The sequence below is a fragment of the Balaenoptera physalus genome, assembly GCF_965194825.1.
Source record: "Balaenoptera physalus genome assembly, chromosome: 7".
Classification (NCBI taxonomy): Eukaryota; Metazoa; Chordata; class Mammalia; order Artiodactyla; family Balaenopteridae; genus Balaenoptera; species Balaenoptera physalus.
In genome coordinates this window covers 42,037,115-42,053,361 of record NC_138886.1, presented here as the reverse complement: position 1 = coordinate 42,053,361, position 16,247 = coordinate 42,037,115, and the positions used below count along the sequence as shown (strand labels likewise).

The 16,247-nt window shown below is 37.1% G+C and overlaps 1 protein-coding gene across 13 annotated transcripts in view; it reads left to right on the top strand.

The window, feature by feature from the left end:
* Positions 1-16,247, top strand: part of CEP78 (centrosomal protein 78) — a 39,585-nt gene that overhangs the window by 14,284 nt on the left and 9,054 nt on the right. For 9 of the 13 annotated variants that reach the window (XM_082470941.1, XM_082470946.1, XM_082470945.1 and 6 more), the window contains 7 exons: positions 153-198; positions 1,579-1,707; positions 10,741-10,818; positions 12,034-12,200; positions 13,169-13,340; positions 13,664-13,711; positions 14,261-14,893. In XM_082470941.1, the coding sequence (XP_082327067.1) occupies positions 153-198; positions 1,579-1,707; positions 10,741-10,818; positions 12,034-12,200; positions 13,169-13,340; positions 13,664-13,711; positions 14,261-14,824 (1,204 nt within the window). In that variant the 3' untranslated portion in view covers positions 14,825-14,893. Of the gene's footprint in view, positions 1-152; positions 199-1,578; positions 1,708-10,740; positions 10,819-12,033; positions 12,201-13,168; positions 13,341-13,663; positions 13,712-14,260; positions 14,894-16,247 lie in introns of those variants that run through there. The other 4 variants (XR_014266088.1, XM_082470948.1, XM_082470944.1 and 1 more) reach the window with 3 other exon arrangements.

Below are 16,247 nucleotides of genomic sequence, written 5' to 3'. Positions count from 1 at the left end.
TAGCAGAGCCCTCCAGGTCCTTCTTTTGAGCTTATTTTTATACACAATTCTCTATGGATACTGTACATAATACTAAATAGTTGTATTAACTGGGTTTAACTGGTGATGTATTTACATCAAGATATAACTTTATTTTGTTGATATCTTTTTAGGGGTTTTCCATTCATCAAAGCTCGTGATGTATGTAATCAGTTGCAGGTATGTAGCTATCATATTTATAATGTATAGGGGGTTGAATTGGGAAAGGTGGATGGTCATTCTTTTTGCTTTTTAAACTGACAGAGCCTTACAAGAAGCATTTCCCTCTCTGAAATAAATCTATTTAAAACTTGTCTGGTCACTCTCCCAATGCAACTGTGTAGTTGTGTGGATTTGGCACACAACTGGCAGCCTTGTGGTTATGTCTGTAAACAAGGAAGCCTGTTCTCCAGTCCGCAAATCAGCTGTTACCCAGTGAAACGAACTTGACTGCCATTTCTGACCCCTCACTTGGAGCTGTCATACTCAAGAATGTTCATACGTTTTCAAGAAATGTTGTTTGCGGGCTATATGTACAAATTCCTGATCTTAAAGCCAATATAAAGCAACATATCCCAAACCTCTGCTCTCTCACCAAGGCCACACACATTCCCTCTCTTCTGGCCTCATGGCAAGCTAATACTGTCAGTATCAGATTCTCCTTCCCAGTGGTCTCGGGAGACTGCATAGTTGCTCTGTGAAAGGCAACACTGCTGAGATTGAGAGAAGACACCTTGAGTATCAGTCCTGCCCTTGCATGCCCAGAGGGAGGGGTGTGCGCCTCGTTCTCCTGTTGGGATTTTCCTATGCTGCAGGGTTTGCTGCTTGTTGTCAAAATGATGTCCTAGTGACTTGTCTTCTGCGTAGTTATATAATCCCAGCACACTTCTTTATGATCTGTAGACTTTTATGGGGTTGTGGCCAGGTCAGTTTTTAAATGTTTGGAAATGTCATATTGAACAACATTGCAGTGGCAGTGAAGCTTGACAGGAGAATTGTATTACTATTACACTAGTTTTGGCTTAAGGGTGATGAGAAGATGAAATTTTTGATGGGTCAGTTTTAGTTGTGTATGTGTACGTGATTTATTTTTTAAAATTCTAATGTTTATTATTCACAGCTTAGATATGTTGACTTTCTGATTATTCTTCTGATTCTTTATCAGTCCCCTTACTGATGAATTTTCCTCCGAAAAACTACATTTTCTTCCAGATTGTTTCTTTCTGATGGTGAAGAATAAATTTTTCATTTGCAGTATAAAGTTGATCTGAGAAAAAATGTTTACCTTGGCTCTTCACTTGGCTTCTGTGAAAGAAACTTAATAAAATAATATGGGCAATTCCCATTACTAATCCTAACCATGTACAACAGAGGTCTGTACAGTAACATAGCAAAAATAAGTTACTGTAATTTTACTTAGTCATTGCCTGTTTTAGACTAAGGAGCATTATTTATAAATAATGATACCTCAGATCACTTTTGTTAAATGTCCTCTAATATTTGGATATTTGTTATCTGGCTTGTGTTATCTTTTATACAATCTTGTCTTCTTTCTTTAAGCAATCAGAATTTCCTGTGACTGTGACAGTAGAGAGTCCTTCCTCCTCAGAAATCGAAGAGGTCGATGATTCCTCAGAAAGTATTCAGGAAGAGCCAGAGAAAATCAGTTTGAAACAAGAAGCATTGCAGGTACAAAGTTATCGCTTTAAAGCTCTAGAGAAGATTATTTTTCAAACGGAAGCCTGATTGCAACACTGCATAGCTTGTGTGAGGGTTCTGTTTTCCTCTCCCATCTGCATTGTATCCCCTTGAATGGTTCCTTAAGCTTAGACCAAGGTGACTGGTGGACATTTGAAGTCTAAGAAATAAAAATCAAAACATGTCATTAGTAATATATTTTTCTTTCCTTAGAACCTTAGGATATTAGATTTAGGGAGAACCTTAGTGATCATAAGATAAAGAAATTGAGTTCTGAATGAATATAGTCAGCTGATTCAGTGCTCTTGTTTTACAGATGAGAAAATTGGCAGTTCTAGTTAAACTCTCTTTTTGTAAGAGGAAAATATGACCTCATTTTAAATAAAAGTAAAGTTGAAAAAAGTTTTAATGTTGATATTCTCCTTTCCTAAAATAAAAAATATCAAGAAGCTACATTATATTACCTAATAAACCTGATAACTAATGTCATTCCATACTTTTGTTTGTATGGACATAAAAGAAAAATTGATTTTCATAACAAATTTTTGAACCTCAAAAATAATACATTTATTTTATTTCAACTTTAATGCAGAGCTGAAAATTTCTAGTAAATAAGGGAACACCATTTGGGGGGACCTTGTCTTTATGCTACAAAGTCCATGTTTAATTTTTAAAAATTATTTAATATTTTCTTTTCATATAGAACATGAAACTTGAGAGGTTTCAGAACTAATTATCCCATTATTGTAGGACTATGGAAATTACTATTTGATTTTCAAAAGAGAAAGTTAGATTTTTATTTTTTTAATTAAAATTAATGATAATATAGAGAAATTTTAAGAAAAGAACTTAGAAAATTATGAAATGTTAGAGTAAGCGTAATCTATAGTTCATTTAGAGTTACCCCCTTTCGTTTTATAAATGAGCGCCTACAATTTGTAGCACGTAAGTGGTTTATTAGTAAGTTGCAGAGTACGACAAGACCCTAGAGCATCTAACCCGCGTTCCTTGTCATTTTAGATGTGTTGTATTCATTTCCTTCACGAGTAGACCAGGAGATTGTATTTCTAAAAGCAGTTATAGACACTGGGGAAGACCAAGAAGTTTAACCACTGTGACCACAGAATAGCAGAGTCAGAATGCACTGAGAACCCTTTCAGCTCTTGTCTGTTTTGACAATACACTAAAATGATGGTATCAAAGTGTTTAAGTATATAAGCCCACAACAATCAAGAGATTTCAACATAGTTTTGAAAGACGGAAGACAAGTGGAAGAGTGTGAAACTGAAGCAGTAGAACAGAGGAAAACCATCACCTAGAATATGCACACGGACCACCTTCAGCTGAGGAGGAATCTGACCCCACCTGCAGAAGCAGCTCCATGCTCAGATGCACGTGTAGGAGAGAGGGTGGAGTTAGTTAAAAGTGGACTGAAATAGGGGAGCTCACTGAAGGGTTGTGTTTGGAGGAGTGGACTCCCAGCCCCGCCCTCATGCTCCTGAAAAGAGATGATTTCATTTTGAAAACAGTGAAACTGGGGAGAACTAGGGCAGCTAGTGTGAGTTTTTACACCCTAGAAAAGAGTGTTTGGGGGGGATCCTATTACAGTTACTCCCCACTTCTTCCTGCATAAGAAGCCAATCAGTCGTTGACTTCAGGGAGCTTTCTGCGCTCATTCTTAAATAGAAAATAACTGTCATTTGCCTGATAGTTGAGTAAAGCTTACAACATGAGAGAGGGGGAAAAATAGTGAAAACATATCCTGGTAGGACCAGGGACAATTTAGGGAACAAAATAATTTAATAAAAACCCCTAATTAGTATCCTGAGAGAGGTTTAAAAAGAGCTAGCAACTATAAAATAAGACTAGGGTGTTAATTAAAAAGAGAATGGTCAGAAAGCAAAAGAGGTCTCTTGGAAATGAAAATATGGTTGCTGAAATAAATTCAGTAGGAATTAAAAAAATTTCTCAGTATATAAAAAAGTAAGGCACAATGGAAAATGTGATAGAAATATGTTAGAGAGGCTGCATCTAGGAGATCCAACATGTTACTGTTAGAAACTCCAGACCCAGAAAAAAAAATGGAGTGAAGCTGTCAGAGAGCAAGAAAATTCCCCACAGCTGAAAGTAAACATCAGGCCTCAGATTGAAAATAGCTGCAAGATGAACAAAAATAGACTCATACCTAGACACCCTTCATTGTGAAATTTTAAAATACTGAAAAAATAAAATAGAATAAACTACTGAGAGGATACATCCATTCCAGAGAGAAAAATACTGGTCACCTAAAAAAAAAAGTTAAAATCTGACTTTATCATAGTTGTCATCAACACCATGGATCCTGGAAGGCATTAGAAAGATACCTCCAAAGTTTTTCAGGCACATAATTTTCACCCTAAGGTTTTGTATCTAGCCAAACTATCAGTCATAAGTGGAGGCTGAATAAGATATTTTGTACATAAAGAAATTTGAAAAATTTACCTCCTGTGCTATACCTTAGGCTATTTATAGAAATAATCCAGCAAAATGAGGGAATAAACCAAGAAGGAAGGTAATAGGGGATTCAGTGCAAAGAGCAGCTAGTCTAGATTTGAGAGGCTTCTGTTGATTGTGTGATTGAGAGCTTGGAAACACCTTGAGACATATTGTACTTACTATGTATTAGGCACTGTTGGAAGGGAGGAGGGAGAGGAAGAGGAGAAGGAACTTGAACTCCAGAGGAGAAAAGGCTATACTGACATAAACATGAAGCAGACTAAACTATGGTTGATTTTTAACCTACCATTGGTGAGCAAGAGAAGAATCCACTTAGACTTGACACTATAGATGTCCCGCTTTTCAGTGACACACAGGGGTAATGACCACCTATCTAATTTGTTGTCCAAACCAGAACACTTTAATAGTGTAAGGAGGCGCTATAATGCTGTAACATCAGGACAACAGGTATAAACTGGAACAGCCCAAGGCAGCTTGGGGTATGTGGTCACCCTACACAAGGGCAGTGACACTGAAACAGTATAGAAGGAGGTATAGTCTATACACAGAGACACAGTACGTCTGTAGTGGGCAATATTAATTTAATTGTAATAATGGAAATACTATCTTGATTTGCAGCTTTTATTGTCAACTTGCACGTAATAACAAATAACTAAACTATACTTAGTATGTATTAGTATTAACTTGGTATGTACTGAAATGTATTGTGTGCTAGTATGTACTTAGTATATATTATGCTCTAAGTGTTTTTGCATATATTAACTCATTTAATCCTCTGAATAGCCTTATGAGGTTGGTGCTAATATCATTCCCACTTTTCAGAAAAGAAGCTAAGACAGGGAAGGAACTTGCCCAGGCTGTACCTAATTTAGGGCTGGATTGAGGCTTTGAGTTTAGGCGCTCTGCCTGTTCTCTTAAACATTACTCCGTACTGACTCTCAAATAACGGAAGACTTAACTGCACATAGAACAGAATATAAATTTCAACTTTGACAACGTAAAAGCTAGGTTTGGAAGGTAGACAGGAGGTAGAAAAAAGGGAAGATGGTATGAATGTCCTCATTTTACAAAGTGTGACGTTGAGAGAGTTTATAGTGGATCAACAATGTAGGTTTTTAAGTATATCACTACAAGTCAAAGAGATCATGAGCAGTGGAATAACTAATGATGACATAACTTTACTGAGCAGTGTGGACATAGGAAAGAGTGTAAAGGAACTAAACCCTTACTTAGTAAATTAGAAAGTGAACAGATAATGCCTCAAATTTAGTGAGAAAATAGTCATGTAAGAGTATTACTTGGAAATGGAGAAGAATTCAAAATAACAATAGTTGGACTTCCCTGGTGGCGCAGTGGTTAAGAATCCGCCTGCCAATGCAGGGGACACGGGTTTGAGCCCTGGTCTGGGAAGATCCCACATGCCGCGGAGCAGCGAAGCCCGTGCGCCACAACTACGGAGCCTGCGAACCACACCTACTAAAGCCTGCGCGCCTAGAGCCTGTGCTTCACAACAAGAGAAGCCACCGCAATGAGCAGCCCACGCACCGCAACGAAGAGTAGCCCTCGCTCGCCGCAACTAGAGAAAGCCTGCAGGCAGCAATGAAGACCCAACACAGCCAAAAATAAATAAATAATAATTAAAAAATTAAAAAATAGCAATAGTTGACTTAAACCTCATAAAAAAGAAAATCCAAACAGCCAGTAAACACGGAAAGCATATGACTTCATTAAGTAATAAGAGAAAACTGAGTCAAAACCAGTGAAACTACATGCCAATCAGATTGACAAATACATAAAGTCTGGTAGTATCAAGTATTGTAGACCTGGAGTACTATGGGAATCTTCTACCCTGCTTATACTGGAGTATAAATCGACACAACTACTTTGGAAAGCATTTAGCACTCTCCATCAACTGAAGGTATATAAATACCCCGTGACCCAGCAGCCCTCACCCCCGCCCTGTATAAATGCACCAGAATAACCGGTACAGCAGGATTCGTGTGCATTATTTGCATTGGCACAAACTGAAAAAACCCCAAATGTCCATTAAGAGTCAAAAATTAAATAAATTATGTGTATTCGTACAGTGGGAAAACTATCAAGCAATAAAATTGAACGAACTAGAGCTACAGGCAGCAATGTGGATGAATTTTTTAAACCAATGTTGAGTGAAAGAAATAAGATAGAAAAGACTTCATATACTATGATCCTCTACATAAAGTTAGATGTTGACAAAACTAAACTCTTGTTAGGGATGCATGCAGGTTAAAGGAAATGATTGTAGAGAAATGAGGATGGTGTTCAACCGGGAAGAGGGAAGGAGCTTGTGATGAGAAAAGGATATGGGGGGTTTTTGAGATGCTGACAAGTATCAATACTTTCAGATTTGAGTAGTGGTTATGTAAGTATTCTCTTTTTATTTGTCACATTGACAGTTTTTTTCTGTGCGCTTCTCAGTATGCATATCGTATTTTACAGTTAAAAACCTGCTTAAAGAATCGGTCGCTTCTTGAGTGCTGGATGTGCGAGTGGGATGAGACTATTTCATTTTAAGCCCTTCACTACTGTTTGCGTTCACATGTTCATTCATTCAGCATTAATTGAACATATGCTGTGTACCAAGCACTCTTCTAATTTTATATGTGTTTTAACTCATGTAATGCCCACAAGAGCTCTGTGATATGGGAGCTTATCTCCATTTTATGGATGAGGAAGTTGAGACCTAGAGTTACAGAACTTGTCCAAGGTTATATAGCTAATAGGTAGGACCAGGCCCATTTGCCTCAGAGAATCTGAATTTTTATTGAATTTAATCTGAATATAATCTAAAAGAGAATTTAATTACTAATTATAAGCAAAAAAATTGCACATTAAAGAAGATGACAAGTTTTCATCTAGAAAAACATAGAAAAACATGTTTTTAGAGAAAAACATATAGTCTATCTTTCACACACATACATCTTGTATTGGCAGGGATTTTCCTTATTAAGCAATTATTTATTGACCGTCTACTTTGTGCTAGGCACAGGTGCTGGGGATAAACACTTAATAAAATACACCCCTTTCTTCAAATAACTTGCCCTTTAAGTGAGGAAGTAAGCCAACAGTTATAGTAGAGGTTATATACCAAGTGATACATCGCTGATGGCAGCATAAAATCTTAGAAATCTTTTGGAAAGAAGTTTGGAGATAGGTACCTCAGAGCCTTAAAAATGTTCATTTGCTTTGATCTCAAACTCATTTTTATGGATTTATTGCAAGATCGTCATTCTCAATATGGAAAAAGCCTTCATGCATAAAAACGGTTATTTTGTCTTATAATATTGAAAAGTTGGAGAGAACTTAAATGTGTAAAATGGTTAACCAGTAAACCCACTCAGTGGAATATTTTGTAGCCCACAAAAAAAAATCAGGGTTATGAATCCCCTGATTATATGAGCAATGATTGGTTTCAATGTTAAATGGAAAAAAGTTGAACATAAAATTTGATATCCAATATGATGGGAGCTTTGTCCCAGAAAAATCACCCTAGCCAGTGTACAGAAGGGAGGAAGGAGAGCAGATGACAGGAAGGAAAATTATTCCAAAGCCTTATCATTAGTCTTATTTAAGTAATAGAATATCAAGCAATTTTACTTTCTAACTTTTTTGGTTCCATATTTCCATGTAAGGGACATGAATTATTAATACTTTGTAGGAGGAGGGTACACTTTTTCACAGAAATTTAACACTGTGTTCTAATTCCCTCCACTAGAGGGAGAAACTATTTAATGTAATTGCACTTTGATGTGCTATTTAGAACCAGTCAGGAATTTTTAGTCTACTTTCCTCTGACTGTGGTGAGGTTTTTTTTTGTTTGTTTGCTTATTTGTTTAGAATTTCTTTGAAATCAGTTTTAGAAGATTTATTAAACCATTATATTAAAAGCAGAGGAATTTTGCAATTTTTTTCCCTTTTTCCCCATTGAAAACTTGGCTGGCTTTAGTAATGAAACATTAAAGAATTTGAAGTTATTAGACTGTCAATTTTTAAAGTATGTTCTAAATATAAAAATATATGTTCAATGAGCAAATTTTTGAAAACAGTGAACAACTTATTGAAGGAAATAAAAGCCACCTCTGCATGTACACACACCTAATCTGCTCTTTTGTCTTAAAAAAGTGTCAAAAATATTTTGTCATGTCACTAAATACTCTTCTACATTAGAGAATTTGATTAAGCTTATGCACCATCTCCCAGGAAGAACGCACAGGTATATTTTGAATGTAGAACTCCTGAAGCCCATTCTTTAACCCTGGTTGAGACCTCTTGTCATTCTTTTCTTAGTGGCTTCATAGCGCATTCCTTCATACAGTGAGCTACTTTTATTTAAACCAATCCCAATTTGGAGGCTCTTAGCTTTCTGCTAGGGTTTGGTTATAAACAATCTTATGACATCATGTTGGTACATAAATCTTTGCCCACATCTTTGATTTCCTTAGGGTAAACTCCTGATGTAGGATTGTTATTAGGTACCAAAATCTACTCTCCAGAAAGTGATACGAGTTCCTCTCCCAATGATGGCATATAAGAGAGTTCCTCATTCTTAAAGTGATTGTTCAAAGCAGTTTCATAAGTATAGGTATTTTGATTGTTTATCGCTGCATAAGAAACCACCCCAAAACCGTGGCTTAAAACAATGACAGTCATTTATTTTGTTCACGAACCTGGAGGTTGAGTAGAATATTAATTCTTTTACTACACACCTACTGACTGAAAACAATACCTATTTTACTAGCTCACAGTTCTGTAGGTCAGAAGTCCAGGCACAGCGTGACTGGGTTTCCTGCTCAGATACACACGGGAACATGTGGGTTCCCTCCTGAGAGTGTTAAAAGCACGTGAAATTTAAGTGTAAGACATTGAGCCCCAAACGTTGGATGTTCACCATAGTTTGTGTGGGTCACAGCTGAAATCAAGATGTCAGTCTGGCTGTGTTAACATCCAGAGGCTCTGGGAAAGAATGCCTCCAAGCTTCTTTGGCTTGTTGGCATAATTTAGATTCTGCAGTTGCAGGACAGAGGTCCCCATTTCCTTGCTGGCTGTCAGTCGGGGGACAGTCTCAGCTCCTAGAGGCCTCTCGCTTGCCTTCCCTGCTGCAACACTGGACTTCTTCAGAGCCAGGAATGGAGAGTCTCCCTCTTGTCCCTTTTGTACTTCAATTTAGGAAGAGTTCAGGTCCTTTTCATGGGGTGCCTGAGTAGGTCACATCCACCTAGAATAATCTCCCTTTCTTAAAAAATCAACTGATTTTGAACCTTAGTTACATCTGCAAAATCCCTTCACTCCAGCACGTAGATTTAGGGTTTGATTGGATGAGTGGAAGGTTTGTGTACTTCAGGCAGTAGGAGTCTTAGGGGCTCTTTTAGAATTCTGCCTGTTGCAAGCAGTGTCCCCACTTCAGGGACCTAAGGGTCTTAGTCCTTAAAACTCAAAAGAGAGTTTATCAGTGTTCATTTTATTTTATTGACCTTGGTGATGGGAAGACTACCACCTCCATGAACAGGAATGGCACCCAGCTTCCTGAGTTCCCAGTGTGGCTCTGCTACTTAGTGGTGTGACCTTGGCTGTGCTGCTCTACTTACTCTACTTCTCTGCCTCTGTTTTCCTCATCTGTAAAATAACATGGAGTTAGTGATCGTTCTTTCCTCGTAGGGTTTTATGGGGTTTTTTTAAAATAAATTTATTTTATTTATTTATTTTTGGCTGTGTTGGGTCTTCGTGGCTGCTCGCGGGCTTTCTCTAATTGCGTCGAGCGGGGGCTACTCTTTGTTGCGGTGCACAGGCTTCTCACTGCGGTGGCTTCTCTTGTTGTGGATCACGGGCTCTAGGCACATGGGCTTAGTAGTTGTGGCACATGGGCTCTAGAGCGTAGGCTCAGTAGTCGTGGCACACGGGCTTAGTTGCTCCGCAGCATGTGGGATTTTCCCGGACCAGGGCTCGAACCCTTGTCCCCTGCACTGGCAGGCGGATTCTTAACCACTGCGCCACCAGGGAAGCCCCCCTTACGGTTTTGATGATTAGATTACTTAATGCCCAGAGAACTCCAGGAACAGTGCTTGACTGTAAATTGGTTTAAAAGTGATTACTTTTAAAAAAAATGCTTTTGAATCTGCAATTACACAATTCAGGTATGTTAAGCATGTTCATTAATAGGATTTCCTACTATAAAGAGACCCACAAATAAAACTAGAATTTTTCTTTCTTGGTCTGAACTTTTATTTCTGACTTACTATGTTATACGCATATGGCTTGTATGGTGGGCTGCCACAAATTTATGTTGGAAAGTGGAATTTAAATAAATCTTTACTATGCTAATTTGATATATTTTGATAATTCATTTCACTAGCATGGTATGATATTACCAGTAGCAGACTAAAATCTGAGTTCACTTTTGGCTCTGCCCCTAAATCCTGATGAGACCTATAGCTGGAAAGGCTTTTGGATATTATACTATGAATTATTATAATATTTACTCTGTTTGTGTAGGAAAAACTGGAGGAGTGCCTAAAGCAGTTAAAGGAGGAAAGAGTAATAAGACTTAAGGCTGATAAACGAGTCAGTGAGGTAAACAAGTTTCTTCTTATACTTTTGAGAGTGTTTTGGTTTTATTTTGATTAGATTTTAAGCCATATATACATAGTTTGTAAACTTTAAAACTGTAATATGTTGCAAATTGGTTGTATCATATGGACTTTTGCATTTACTGGTATTTAGTGATCATATGATCTATATTCCAGAAAGCATATTTTTAAAAATGTGAAAATCTGGTTTTGTGTGTGTGTGTGTGTGCTTTTATATGACATTAGCTTATTTTCTGTTCATGATTCTTTGATTTAAGAAAGCACTTTTTGTGCATATACTGTATATACAGTAACATAAAAACATGATGAGACTCTCCTGGCAATGAATTAGGAAAGTGAATCATTTAAATAAATTTAAGATATTGGAAAACTTCTAAGAATGCAATGAGAGATAAAAATATATACTTTGATAATTATATTAGGTAATGTGCATGAAAGCAGGGCATAATCTAAAAAGTTCTATATAAATATAATTTATCACAGGGTGAGTGTAGAGAGGAATTTTTGAAAGTGCATCCATTGGATTGGCAGACACTCATTCAATAAATGTTGAGCACCTGCTTATATAAGGCAAAAGGGGCATCATGAACATAATGGCCTTTCTGAGAAATACTAGAGTTGAGCTTATAGGGGGTTTTAAGTGCATAGATGATGAGCGGAAGGGGAAGAGTGCAAGGCAGTGAATATTTTCAAGAAACCAAAGAAAATATTGGTGATCGTACATTTAATAAATTCGGTTGGGTATGATTTAGCACTTTTAAACGTAAGCATTAGATATTTTGCTCACTAAAGTTAATTCTTAACATTCAGCAGAGTTGTAATATGTTTTGTCCAAATCACATTCTATATTTCATTTTCTAATTTAAGGGAAACTTAAAGCAGGTAATTTTCTAATGTGGAATGAGGCTCCAATATGATTTTAACCAGTTAGAAATGTGATCTTTTGTGAAAGATCATTATTAAAATGATAACTTTGGTTTATTTATATACTACCTAAGTGTTATATAAGAAACTTTGTTGCATGCCTGTGGGTTTTGGTTATTATGTGATGTGGTCTCTGTCTTTACTGGTGGAGAGTTAGGTTAATTACAGATTAATTACATTTTGAGTGTTTTAGTTTTGTTCCTTGAAACTAGAGGACTACTTTTGATGACAATGAGAAAAAATCATGTCAGACATTTTCAGTTTTCTTTTATAGCTGGAACATGAAAACGCCCAGTTAAGAAATATAAATTTCTCTTTGTCTGAAGCCCTTCATGCCCACTCATTGACAAGCATGATCCTGGACGATGAAGGTGTTTTGGGCAGCATTGAGAATTCTTTTCAGAAGTTCCATGCTTTCTTGGATCTCCTTAAAGATGCTGGGTTAGTTCATTCCTCTTCATGGCGTTCTTCTCTTTGCGACTATAATGGTAGTTTGCTGAGGAACTGGAGCAGTTTTCATCACTTCCATGGGCATATTTAGCCAAATTTAGTGCAATTATAGGTAATATAGTTGACTTTTTAAAATGAGGAATTAAATTTTTTAAGAAATGCAAATAGGGGAGCCTGCTTTGGTAGAGTGGGGAGCCCATTATAGAAGAGTAACCTGTAGACAGAGTAATTAGTAGGTATAGTTTTTTGTAAAGACTAAATTGAAGGCAATTTTCATTGAAATTATTCGGGAATGCATAAGAGTTTTCCTATCTTTCACTTATTTGCTTGTTTGATAAGTTTAAATTAAAGTTATTTTTGTCTTAGACATAAAAATTACTATTTTTTTTGTAATGTCTGAAACACTTATATTAACATATTTCCATACAAATAACCCAATGAAAGTTTAGTATTAGTTGTTTTGTTTGTTTTTTTATACTGCAGGTATTAATTACTATTAATCTGCAGGGAAGATATAGGTCAGTGGTTCTCAGCTGGGAGCAATTTTGCTGAAAGAGGGAAGTGGAGATTGATAGTTGATGGAGTGGTGTTTTGCCAGTGAATGAATTGGTGTTGGGCAGGAAGGAACAAACACATTCTTGGAAACTGCAGGAAAGGTGGTAAAGAAGTGTGGGAATGGAGGTGTGACAGGCAGTGGACGAGATGCGTGGTAGATGTTGAAGCTGCTAGTGAGACAGTGTTTAAAATGGAGCGGTAATAGGTAAGGAGATGGGATGTGTCCTAGAAGATGAATCTGGAAAGGGCTAAGAATTTGGGGGAGAGAGAGGCTTGTAGTCAGGGGTAGGATGTTGGCTTTTAAGATTTTAGAAGTATTTCATGATTGTAGGTCTGGGGAAATCTAAACTGCTCTTATGTGATTATAATAACCTTATCTTTTCTCCTTCCCTCCTCTGGTCCAGGCTTGGTCAGCTGGCCACAATGGCTGGTATAGATCAGTCAGATTTTCATTTACTAGGTCGTCCCCAGATGAATTCTACTGTTAGTAGTCCACCTAAAGAAGAAAAGAAGGCACTTGAAGAAGAAAAATCAGAATCAAAGCAGAGTGCCTTAGGACAAATGCAAAATATCCAAGTAAGTGGACAGAACAGCACTTAATGATTCTAAGAGTGATCAGCAAAAAGGAAATGACCAAGTCAGAGAGAAAATAATAATGGTCAGTCTCTAAATAGTTCACATGCTCGGGAGCTAGAAGACTGTGGAGTCCTCTCCAAATCTGAGATTAGTAAATGTGGGCCCATTTCATGATACTGTATTGTTGTATATAAGAAAACTGGAAGTTCTTTAGAAAATTTATGAGTTAAAGCAAACTATCCTTAATGAAGAAAGAAAACATTAGAGAAAATATTCCAGATTTTAAATTGTATAAATGTCTATTCTATTCATATTTTATCTAGGTTTCTATTTGTATGCAGTCAGCTTACAATGAAGGAACACTAATGAAGGTACACGTACTGATATAGATAATTTTTAAAATAAGTAATCCAGACATAGCTAATAGGTAACATATTATAGTGACTCACCTGGTCATGGGAATGGGAGGGGAAACCTGTCAGCTTTTCCTCTAGCCTTACTTGGAGCCCCCTTCGCCCACCTCAGCCAATCTCAGACTAGTCTTGGGAACTGACAGCTTGAGAACACAGTCTTGTCACAAACTATATACTGTTTACATGTGCCTGGAGGATAGAAAAGAAATTAATTTTCTTACAGAATAGGGTTTTATTTTTAGTGAGGGAAAGGAAATGGGTAATAACTACCCCAATCACCAAAGTCTGAAAATGTAGCGGACATAGTCTTGGATATATCTAGGTTAAGTTGAGAATCACTTGGCAAGATATAATTAGAAAGAAACTGGCTCTGAAATCTTCTGAATAATCAATTGACTGTCTTAATAATAATATCGCAGAGTAACATTGAAGTTTTGAACTCTACTTTTTAATGGTTGGCTTTGTTCATCACTGAATTTTTGTCTTGTCTTTTGTTTTTCCTTCCAGTTTCAGAAAATTACAGGTGATGCTAGGATTCCTTTGTCTCTCGACTCCTTCCAGGTCCCAGTCTCTACTCAGGAGGCCTTAGAAACTTCCAAAGATAACCTGGGGTTTACAGTCACAGAGCAGCGACAGGAGTCTTTTGAAGATTTCATTGCTAGAACATGTCCTCCTTCAGTAGATGTCATTTCTGGAACTGGAAGTCAAAGAAAAGAAGAGGAATTATCTAGAAATAGCAGGTCTTCTTCAGAGAAAATGACCAAAGCAGGTGAATATACCAAAAAATACTCTGCTAAGAAACAACCTGGGGAGGACCTGCATTCCTGCTTTGACTCACCTGTAAAGCAGAAAAGCCAAGGAATTGGGCAAAATAATTCTTTGGTTAATAAACCAATTAAAAGTGAGTCTTCGAAAAAACACATTTCTGTTAAGAAAGAGAGTAGAATAGTGACTGTTTCATCAAAGACAACTAAAAGTAAACTCAGTCTACTAGAACATTCTGAAAGTGATACTCTTGGATCTGATTTTGAATTTCAAGAAAGCATCCATACTCTATCACGCCTAACATAAGTCTAAATCTTTTAAAATTATGTTTTTGCCTTCAAATTTTAATAAATTACTTATGTTTTTAGTATAGCATATGGTGTTTTAAAATACTTGACTGGAAGCCATTAGAGAAAAATTTATCTATACTTTTATATTATAATGAAAGTTTTGGTGTATTTTTCCTTGTGACAGTTTGCACCATTCCTCAGCTAGTGTTTACTGAGGGCTTCATATGTACAGTACTTTTCTGGGTGCTATTGCTTTCAGCAGTGAACAAAAAAAAGCCTTTACTCTCCTGGAACTAACACTCTGGTGGGAGAAAACATAAACAACAAAGCAGGGTAAGGGGTAAAAAGAGATGGGAATAATAAATGGAATAGTTTTACCATTTGGTTAAATGTCAAACTATTATAAATCATATGGCCAGAAGCCATTAATGTATTTTAATTCACAATAACCAGAGAGCATCAAACATTTACCGAGGCACTTAACCGTGTTTATGGATTACAGCAACGCTATGAGGTAGGGAACTATTACCATCCCCATTTTATAGATGAGGAGTCTGAGGAGACATTATGTGAGCTGCCCAAAATTACACAGCTATAAGTAAGTGGTTAGCTGGGATTTGACCACAACCCATGCTCTTTTTTTTTAATGAATGGACTTTATTATGTTTCATTTGTTTCTGATTTATGTGATTTTTTTTAAAAAGATTTTTTTTTGATGTCGACCATTTTTAAAGTCTTTATTGAATTTGTTACAGTATTGCTTCTGTTTTATGTTTTGGTTTTTTGGCCACGAGGCATGTGGGATCTTAGCTCCCCGACCAGGGATCGAACCCTCACCCCCTGCATTGGAAGGCGAAGTCTTAACCGCTGGACCACCAGGGAAGTCCCCCTTATGTGATTATTTTTAGGACAATTTTTTAAAATTTTATTTTTTATTGACGTACAGTTGAATTACAGTGTTGTGTTAATTACTGCTGTACAGGAAAGTGACTCAGTTATACATTTATATACATTCTTTTTCACATTCTTTTCCATTACGGTTTATCACAGGATATTGAATATAGTTCCCTGTGCTATACAGTAGGACCTTTTTGGTTTTTTAAAATGCATTCACTTTTTTTTTAATAAATGTATTTATTTTTTATTTTTAGCTGCGTTGGGTCTTCGTTGCTGCGTGCGGGCTTTCTCTCGTTGCAGTGAGCGGGGGCTACTCTTCGTTGCAGTGCACGGGCTTCTCATTGCCGTGGCTTCTATTGTTGTGGAGCACGGGCTCTAGGTGCATGGACTTCAGTAGTTGTGGCACGCCGGCTTCAGTAGTGACTCGCGGGCTCTAGAGCGCAGGCTCTGTAGTTGTGGCCCCCGGGGCTTAGTTGCTCTGTGGCATGTGGGGTCTTCCCGGATCAGGGCTCGAACCTGTGTCCCCTGTATTGGCAGGCATA